A 10,784-nucleotide genomic window follows, 5' to 3' on the forward strand; every position below is an offset into this window, starting at 1 on the left:
TCTATCGGTGAAAATACGGTACGAAAAGAGTGTTGGAAGATAAAGTGATTGTTCTGTGAGTGGTTTTATTGAAAGTGATGTTTTATAGTGTAGGTTTTGACAATACAGACAGTGATCTTAATTTGTCTTCAACATTACAAACTAATAGGTCTAGACAAGATCACTTGTCATTTAGATCTTTTGTACAAAACGACGATTGTTCGTCAACTGAGGATGATGCCACAGACATAAGATTTGGCATTCTAACACCACACAGACCTAAACCTAAGTTAAAAACAAAGCCTAGAGGTCATACAAGTGATGTAGGTCTATCCTCTTTTGATTACGAGGATGGTATTGGATGGCAATGTTAACTTTTACCACCAATTTTCATTTCAGGAACTTTCGGGTTCAAAACATGGTACGCCCTGTAACTCTTTTCCAGCAACACGATTTCAGTCTGTTTTACTAGAGCTCTTTTAGAAATCTTTGTAAGATGGACCAACAAGTATTCCACAGGTTTTATAAATAATAGCAAACCATTGAAACCTCACATCCACTCAAAATCCTGGAATCCTGTCACAATAGTAAAGATGTACGCCTTTTTAACAAATCTTCTGAAAATGGGAATAAACAAGCAATTTACAATCAGACTAGTTTATAGTCTAGTTCTAATACAGTGGTCTAATCAATAGAGTTTTTGATTATCAAGAATTTTTACCAGGAATAGGTTTCAAGCCTAATGTGATGCTTGTGTCCAATTCCAGCCACTAATTGACCATGTAAATAGGGTTTCCAAATTTAATTTTTCCTCCAGTCGTAATCTCGCAATAGATGAAAGTATCATTAGTTCCAGACTTGGCTACACATTCAGTTGAGACAATAATTGAGAGATGCCAAAAAAGAAAAAAGAGATACCGTTGGGGAATAAAAATGTGGTTGCCGTGTGACTTGGTAACACATTACTGAATCAATTTCTTTGTGTAAAAACGTGCTAATGGCAGTGACAAAAATGAAATAAAAAAAATGGACAAGGCTATTTTGATGTCACAACATGTTAGATATGGCTGGACTATTCAATAAACGCTATGAATTTGTAAATAGTATTTGTGCCAGCATCAACCAAAAAGATAGGTACTGAAAATGGTGAATTTCAGGACTATTTATAGTGAAAATGGTGATTTTCAGGACTATTTCTAGAAAGTTTTGCAGGTGTGGAGACACCAAGTGTATGTGGAGACACCAAGTGTAATGTATAATATATACTGATGGCGAGAGAAAAGAAGAGACCTGGATTATGGCCTATCTGAAAATTGCAGGCGCTACTACTAGTATGTTGCCGCGCCTAGTTTTCGTAATTCCATTATTGTTACACTGTTTTGATTGATTTGCGGCCTAATTGTTATGTTTTATAAGATAATTTAAATGACGGTACTGTTTTGATCAATTAAAATTGAGCAAAATTTATGTTTGTAATAAATTCTAATAATTAGGCTCTACAGTGGTTGTAAACAAACAATAATTAAAGGAATGAATTGCTGAAATTGAAGATTTTTTTTAATTGTTAATATAACAATTACTAATGTTCATATATGTATAATGTAAATGTAGTGCTTTTATGTACATAAAATTTAACATTGATACCTTACTGACTAACACAATATTGAATATTGCCACATTACTGAAAACAAATAACTCCATTGCTAGGATAAACAATTCGCAGTGTTGGCTGTGGGGCGAAGCGCCTGAAATTACTGCGCGGCAACACACTAGTACACAGCTGTGCGCCGGCACGGGCCAGGTCTCTTCTTTTCTCTTGCCACCAATAAAGGATGTACTTTTCTGTCACATTTATACTATTCATTCCTTTCATTGTACAATTGTTTAATAATCAGCTGGGGTAAACATTGTTATCCGGTATAAGTGGTAAAACTGTTTGTTTTCATTAGCAGTGTTAGGTCACAGCCTAAATGCTGACATGTAACATTTGTTCCAGTTTGCTGATCGAGTACTGTCACAACCTGGAAAGTGTCTCTTGTGCCAATTGTCCTCTAGTCCACAACAACCTCAAAATTCCAGCTTCCAAGAATGTTCGTCTAATACCACCTCATCCCAACATACCAAAAGTTATTTTGTGTAGAGTAAATGTTTAATTTTATGTCACGTTTGGCTAGCTATATTGTTATTCTAGTTTTATAAATCACAAAACTGTAAGATAAAAGTGATTCTTCAAACAACTTTTGTAATATTTAACAAAATATATTTTACACTTTTGTAAGACGAAATGAAATGAGTAATATTTTAATTACAATTTGTGTCTACTGATTTTTATCCTTTATCCTTTTTTAAATGTAATAAGTCATTAGTCATTCTTTATTTGCACATTACGTATTATATGGGTACAAGGTACAAATACAGGTGCATCGTCATAAGACATAAAATATAAACTATCATAACTAAAGCTAAAATACATTTTATATATCAATCTGCACTTATAATACCCTATAATATAATACACCAACAGATAATATAGTACAAATAAATACAAAAGATAAATTAAAATATTAAAATCTATCAAAAACAGGAGGGTGCAGCAAATTAGTTCCAGCTATCAAGCAGGTACTCATCCAAGGAGTAATATGCCTCCTTCACCAACTTATCCTTTACAGACTTTAAAATTTGTTTTTGATTAAATCAAGCTAATGGGGAGGTATTTTGGTAAAAAATTTAAACGCATATATAATGGGCTTTTTTCAAATAAGGAGAGATTATGGTGGGGATACTGAAATATTGTATTGTTCCTTGTATTAAAGTGGTGTGTGGAGTTAAACTCATTATAAAAGGCAGGCCTATCTATCACTAACTTTATGATTTCATAAACATATATTCCTGTTAGTGTCAATACCTTAAACTGCTAAATAATGGTCGACAACTAGTTAGTTTTTGAGCGATTGTTCTAATTATACTCATCTGTGCAACCAATATTTTTTTACAGTTTTACTGTGCACCCAAACAACAATTCTGTATTGTAAAACAGATACTACACAAGCATAATAGACTGCTTTACATGTTTCTAAACATGTGCACAGTGACAGAATGCTGTGAGCATAACTTGAACTACTCAATTTACTAACTATGAAGTTAAATACTTAGGAGTCATCATTGACAGCAAATTAACCTGGAACCCACACATCGATCAACTAATCAGAAAGCTCAGCAGTAGCACTTACATTATCAGACGCATAAAAAATATCAGCAACATTGAAACAGCTAAAACTGCTTACTACTCACTATTTGAATCCTACCTGAGATATGGATTGGTGATCTGGAGCAACTCCTTCCATTCAAACCTCCATCGTGTCCTGGTAGCACAAAAAAAAAGCTATTTGAATACTAGCTGGCCTAAACCCATCTGACTCCTGCAGAGCTGCTTTCACTGAACTGAAGATACTTGCAATAGTGTCCTTATACATACTCGAAGTTATCTGCTTTAAAATAAATAAATAATAAATAAATAAATAATAAATAAATAAATAAATAAAAAATGCCTTTATTGACGAGTGACACATCAGCTCAATACTGCTTTACAGCACAACTCCTAGTCAAAGAACTTACACTAAAAAAATAACAATTAAAAACATATTCAACACAAATTCAAAACTGACAAACAAGAGTAAGAAGTAATTAACACACAATCAAAATAATATCAAAACATATGAAATAATAAAAATAAATAAACTATCTATACAGGTGAGACTGATATTGCTTCAGTCTCTTTTTGAAAGCCGAGACCGATAGCTGCTTGAGGTCACAGGGGAGATCATTATAAAGTTTAGGCCCGAAGTAGGAGAACCCTCTCCTTCCCACCTCAAGCCTAACCCTTGCAAAATGCAGTAGCGCGTCCTGTCGGGTACCGCGGAGAGCAACCTCCCCCCGGGTCACAAGTCTATCCACCAGGTACCCACGGCTCCCGCGCCGCCAGCACACGGTGGACTAGAGTGCAAGTCTGCATCCCTGCACACGGCTTGTGTTGGCAAAAGTCCGGGCAGCATCCCGAAATGCAGACACATGCTCCCGTTCACGGAGGCTGAAAACAAAACGGACAGCTGCGTTCTGCAGTCTTTGAATACGGCTCATTTCATCATGCGTGATGCTATTGCCGTATGCAGGAAAACAGTAATATAGCAACTGACAGAATTATTGATTGTACCAGTTGGAGCTTAGCTGCAACTGGTAGGATGGTTCGGTATCTGTACAGACCCCTAAGCCTCCCCAAAAGCCTGTTGAGCAACATAAGTGATATGGTCAGAGAAGGTGAGACCAACTGTCAAGCACCACGCCCCAAAGTCTTTGACAGCGTCACTCACCCTTAGCAACTCGTCACCAAGTTTGACTTGCACAGCTGCCTCAACGACACGTTGGATCATGGTGGGAGGGTGCAACATGGATTACTGTGCATTTGTCAACGTTCAATTTGAGACCGTGCCTTATCGACCATTGACTTATTCTCAAAAGATCAGAATTGACTGCCATAATAGCCTGGTCGATTGAGTTCAGCTCATAAGATAGATGCAATTGGCAGTCATCAGCATACGCATGCACGTGTGCAGTGACGCACACAATCGGGTAGGTCGGCTGTATAAAGGGTATACAAAAGAGGGCCCAGACAACTTCCCTGCGGCACTCCTCTCGATTTCTCGAGGGGATGTGAGACTTCGGAACCCATCTTAGGTCACCTGTTCTCTGTTTTTTAAATAAGACTTAACCCAGGTAATTGCATCGTCCTGAAAGCCCAGATATTTTAATTTCGCAAGCAGTAATTCATGGCTTATGGAGTCGTAGGCTTGAGAGTAGTCAAGCATAACTACAGAGCTACACCTGCCTCTATCCCTCGCCTCAAACAAGTCTGCAAACATATTCATCAACGCAGTGCAGGTGCTATGGTTTCTTCTGAATCCTGACTGCAGTTTAGGGAGCAATCGTTCTGCGTTTACGTATTCAACAATTTGTCTAGTTACTAATTTTTCAAGGACTTTTCGACATAGCTGGTAGTATAGATATTGGCCTCAGGTCATTGACATCTTTCGGGTTTAGGTTTTTTTGACAAAGGGTGAACTATTACTTGTTTTCCACTCTTTGGGAAACTCACCAGTTGACAAAGATTTGTTCATTAGGTGGGTGATAGCACCAATGGCATATGGACTGACGGCTTTTATCATTAAAATACTTATGTCATCTACTCCAACTGCCCTGGAGGTGATCTCCATTTATAGCCGACTTTTACTTCGTCCTCTAATATTCTTCTAAAAAAACAATCATTATTGACCAAGGCCCCACGTTGTCTCTGTCGATAGTAATTGTTTATCAGTTTCTTCGTCTGCTTCATAAAAGGAACCCATATTTGAGAAATAGTTATTTATTTCATTCACATTTATATCTGCTGGGAGGTGGTTTTTGCTCTTTTTTCTTCACTATATCACTCTGCTTCAGGCACTTCCAAAACCCCTTAGAATCCTTACAGTCAGTCAGTTTTTCAACAAGGAAATTCTTTTTTTCTTTGCGTACAACACCGTTTAATCTATTTCTAATATTTTTATATTCTATCCAATCACGCTCTTGTTTAGTCTTTGCAAATTTTTTTCGTAACTTATTCTTCAATTTTGTTAAGTCAATAATTTCTTTATTTCTCCATGGTGCTTTCTTCTTCGTTATTCTTTTTTGTCACCAAGGGTGCCAAAGAATCAAAAATACTTCTCACATTTGAAGCAATAAAACTATTTATACATCTCACACCTCCGTCATTTCATAGGTACATTCCCATTTTACTTTACTCAGCCTGGCTAATGCACCCTCAATGTCAAACTTTTGAAAAATCTCTATATGTTACAAACTTGGCAACGGTTTTTTCTTTTTCCACATTAGACTGCAGTAAATGAGTTTATGGTCAGTAATTTTCATATTCCTGTGATCCAAAATACTCGAAACATCAATCACCCCACACGTTTCAAGGTGAGTCGCTTTATTTGTTATTATATGATCTATCAGTGTGGATGATGTGGCAGTAACTCGAGTAGGTTCCGTTATGTGTTGTACGCTATTTGTCATTTTTAACAGGCGACGGAGATGTTTGACTTCTTGACAGTGACTTGACAACAAATTGATGTTAGTATCACCCAAGCATATGACTGAGTCCACTTCAACTGCGATGTCCACAAACAGTGCCTGAAAGAAGGGAGTCGAGGCAGGTGCTACTAACACTAGGCGGCCTGTACACTATGGCAACGGCGAGCTTAATAACCCCTTATTTTAAGGACTACAGAGATAAATTCTATGCCTGGATCCACGCTAGGTATATTCTTTCTCTCGAAAGTCAAACCTTCTTTAATGTAAAGAGCCTCACACCTCCTCCGGCTCCTACTATTCGGTCAGCTCTCAAAAGCGTGTATCCAGGTATCTCGTAATGGTCAGAAAGGGGTGCTGGGACTGAGCCAAGTTTCTGATACTCCAAACAAATCCAAATAAAAGTCATCTATAAATGATGACATCTCCTCGAAACCCGTGTTTAAAGAGCGCATATTTAGGTGCGCAAAACACAAGCTTCGATATGCTCGTTTCCCGACTCCGGCGCGTAACCCGACCCCGAGCTCTCCTCCAGGATTGGAAGAGAGACCGGGTCCGGGCACACCCTCAGAGGCGAGACTACGATTTCTTGGCTGACGCTCGCCACCGAGTCCTCCATCACACGGAGACTCGCAGGGATCAGCGCTCCAAACAGAGAAACTCAGCCCGCGAGACGCCCTCCCCTGTTAAGGTGTCTTCCATCCCGGGCGAGGTGCCTCCTCGACACCCAGCAGTTGGCCTCCACAAACATGACTCCAAAATTATTACACATTAAGTCAAGTTGAACGTTAAAGTCATGAAGGGCTTTATAGCTAATGTCGGATCGAATAATTATGCTGTTTACGAAAACTTTTGAATTTGGAAACATTTTTTTAGTCGTAAACAGCAAATCAGCCATGTCGTGAAGAGCCTCGCGCTTGCCGTGGCCCCCGTTGTATCCTGGACCTCCCCTGTAACCTCTCCTCAGATTGTTCGTGCCCACATGAATATGTATAACTGAAAACCTGTGATTTCACATAGCTCAACAATACTTCTTTTAAATCAGTTATTCTAGCGCCTGGGCGACATTCCAGGATCACTTCTTCGCTAAGAGTACTTGGAATAGCGGTGTCGAATCATTGAATCACCTAACACTAACACATTCTTAGAACTAGGTTTGCTATCGCTAGTGTCAGTTCGGTTTCGTGTAACAGGGAGAACAGGTGTTGCGGCTACTCCGCTGCTGACACGAACATCTGAGGAGAATGTACCCGCAGGACCGACTCGGCTTCTTTGTGTACAAGCTTACGCTTACAATAATTTAAATCAATACCCTTACGTCTATTTGTATTGACACGTGTCTTACGTTTAGAACCATATGTTTTATCAGATTGCAAATCTTTTATTGCCCTAGTCTGAACAGTTTTGTTTACAAACATTCATATCAGTAAAGATAACCGGATCCTTCTCAGTTACGCTCAATACATTGAACTTGTTTTCTACAAATGATATCAGGAGAACACCCAAACACACACCGTCCGTGTCTGCGCTTACGATTGGATTTTACAGTTGTCCATTCATGATTTTGTTTGTTTGATAAAGCTTCACGATTTTGTTGAAAATGCCTTTTACTATTTTTTGATTTTACACCGTTTTTTTTTAGAGGAACTTTAATCTGTGTCTTCTCGGAGCAGATCGGACGAGCATGCCCGTGTAATCCCAACCATTTTTCAAAAGTCAGAGTAACTGAATTGTCAAGACAAAAAAACTGCAAGATCTGTTTAGCGTTCACCAGAACATTTAGTCCACATTCAAATGAATTTGTTTGCTGAAAACAAGGCACTTCCACTACATCATTAGCATTGATTTTAATAGTTTTCGCTAGCTTAACAGCAGAGTGCGCTTTTGACCCCGGCCATCGAGTCAAAATGGTAAGCTTTAGAAGCTTTTACGTCACAGAATAAAAGTGTCCAATGACAGCCAGAGTCTTCATTAGGGCTAGTTGAGTTATTGACACAACAAAAAATGTACTTTAAAGGCAGATGATGTAAGTTGCTTAAAATTAGCTTCAACGATATCTGGATTACTTAGTTTTAACATGTGTGTTTGAGAAGGTCCCAGGAAAACTATTTCCTCCTGATTCTTTGACACTTGTTGACAAAGTCTCAAAATAACAGTTGAGCGTGTCGTCATCAGTCCACTTGTCCTTACTCCACGATTGTTCACCCTTACTCTCCAAGGATGAAACCTTACAACCAAGGAACACTCAGTGTATTAGTTTGCTTTCGGTAACAATACCGCTCAAGGTTTTATTTCGTTCAATAAGGTCCATATTCTTTTCCTTTTCAAGTTTTAAAGCTAGGTTTGTAGCAGATTCAGCATTTCGACATTGTGCTACACAGTCCCGAAGTCTTGTCTCCAATTGGCTAATTTTACACTGAAGAGTAACTACCTCTTCATTCACATCGTCCTGAATTTTGAATGAATTGTTCATTTCTTTAACCCTTAACTCCTTTTCACTCCCAAGTTTCGATATTAAATGATTGTATTTCACTCTCAGAGGCCTCTAGGGCATCACGCCGGCTTATTGAATCAGCACTAAGACAGTCAAAACTTATGCATGAGCAGTTCAATATTAACGACTATCTCATGTAAATCTAAATCAGGATTGTTAGAGGCAAGAGAATTTAATGCTGAACTCAGTTTTATCAGCAACTCTTCCATGCTGTCGTCAAAGAACACTGGATTGGTACTGACTTCTTGTCATTACCATTTTTCAAAATAAGAAATTAAAAAAAATTCACAGTAGTGTCCAATTTAGCACCAACAACAATTAATGTTGATTAAAATAATAAATAATTATAATTGGCAAAACAAAAAGTTAATGCTCCAATTGGGAATTCGATCCGAGGATCTTGAAGTTATCAGTACGAGTCGATACCCCGCTTCTACAGATGACTTGATATGGTTTCGTATTGATACTAGTATATGAGGTGCGTGTAGCTTGAATTAAACAGCGTAGACACGAATACTAGTCGTCTTGTGCTTGTCTGTTAGTCCAGTGAGGTTAGAATTGCAATTAATCTTTTACATTACTCACTCTCATTCCAGCATCGACCTCACTTTATTGGGTTTGTATTAACGTAAAATAAAACCCGTAGCAAGAAAGTCATATAAAAACAAAACACGATAACGAATTAAATTAAATTAAAAACGAGACACTTTTCATCACAGCTAAGATAATACGCTCAGATCAGGCGAGGTAGGCGGTACAAATTGCCCAGTCCTGCAATCTTACAAGATTAGGAGGGACCCACTCCTACAATAAGAGACGCGCTTACAACTTTGCACTGCCCACTCACCGCCTCGCCCTGTCTGAAGGGAAGCCCAGCTATATGGGACCAAAGCTGTATAACCTACTGCCAGACCACCTTAAAGAAATAACAGAAGAGAGACGGTTCAAGAAAGAAACTCGACAATGGCTCCTAGATCGATCATTTTACACCATAGAAGAATTCCTCAACTGGAAAACTTATTTTTGAATACTATATGTTGTTATTTAATTGTATTTTAGTGTATAAATGACTCCATTGTATTTCTCCAAAGAAATCACAATAAAGATTCTATGACTATGACTAACTAAATAGTTTATATGGTAATTCCAGTTTAGATTTTGATCAAAATGGAGTCCAAGAAATTTGTGGGATTCAGCAATGCGTGTTGTGTGTGAATGTTTATTGTGATTGTTCGGTTTAAATTGAATAACATTAGTTTTTGAGGTATAAGATTAATCCATTGTTTTTAAACCACAAATCTAAATGTGCGAGTGATGTTCTACTTTTTATGAACAAGTCATGTAATGACTTTTCTTGTATTAGTAAGGTTGTGTTATCTGCATATAAAAATAGATTTCTAGGAATTTCTTGGTTAAATTATTGATATAGGCAAGAAACAATAAAATATTTATATGTTACTAAAAGTAAATAACATCTCTTTAGTATTAAAATACAGGGTATTTTAACAATTAAACGGTAGAAACAACTATTTAACTTTTGATACCGAGGGATACAATAGTGTTGAGTGATCTCACTTGCACTTTTGAGGTATAAGATTAATCCATTGTTTTTTAAACCACAAATCTAAATGTGCGAGTGATGTTTACTTTTTTATGAACAAGTCATGTAATGACTTTTCTTGTATTAGTAAGGTTGTGTTATCTGCATATAAAAATAGATTTCTAGGAATTTCTTGGTTAAATTATTGATATAGGCAAGAAACAATAAAATATTTATATGTTACTAACAGAACCTAAGGTTAGAAGCTAAATTAACGAGTTTTGAAGCAAAAATTGAAGAGTTAGAAAAAAACAGAGGAAACTCGTATCACCAAAATTGAAAATTTACTTCAACAATTGGAGCAAACTCAAAGTCAACTGGAGAGGGAAAAGCAAGTTCACACTAGAATCACAAACCATTTATGAAGAAAATGATAGGAAACTTGGCCAAGCCATAAATGAGTACACTAAGAAAATAAAAGACCTAGAAAAAGAGACAAAGCTCCTAAGAAGTAAAAGTAGGGAACAGTGATGAAACAACTCTTTCCAATATTAGGACTGCTAATGTCTCTGTACAAACAGTAAGCACCCAACGTAAAACCAACAATCACAACCAGCTTCAAACTCGCCATCCCTTCTAAATGAAATTGTC

The 10,784-nt window shown here is 37.4% G+C and overlaps 1 protein-coding gene across 4 annotated transcripts in view; it reads left to right on the forward strand.

Moving 5' to 3' along the window:
* The window catches only part of LOC124363095 (F-box/LRR-repeat protein 15-like), a 28,488-nt gene extending 26,198 nt beyond the window's left edge, over positions 1-2,290 (forward strand). For all 4 annotated transcript variants that reach the window (XM_046818206.1, XM_046818205.1, XM_046818204.1 and 1 more), the window contains one exon: positions 1,976-2,290. In XM_046818206.1, coding sequence (XP_046674162.1) covers positions 1,976-2,132 — 157 coding nt within the window. In that variant the 3' untranslated portion in view covers positions 2,133-2,290. The remainder of the gene's footprint in view (positions 1-1,975) is intronic.
* The last annotated feature ends 8,494 nt before the right edge of the window (positions 2,291-10,784 follow it).

Source organism: Homalodisca vitripennis, chromosome 5 (genome assembly GCF_021130785.1).
Source record: "Homalodisca vitripennis isolate AUS2020 chromosome 5, UT_GWSS_2.1, whole genome shotgun sequence".
Classification (NCBI taxonomy): Eukaryota; Metazoa; Arthropoda; class Insecta; order Hemiptera; family Cicadellidae; genus Homalodisca; species Homalodisca vitripennis.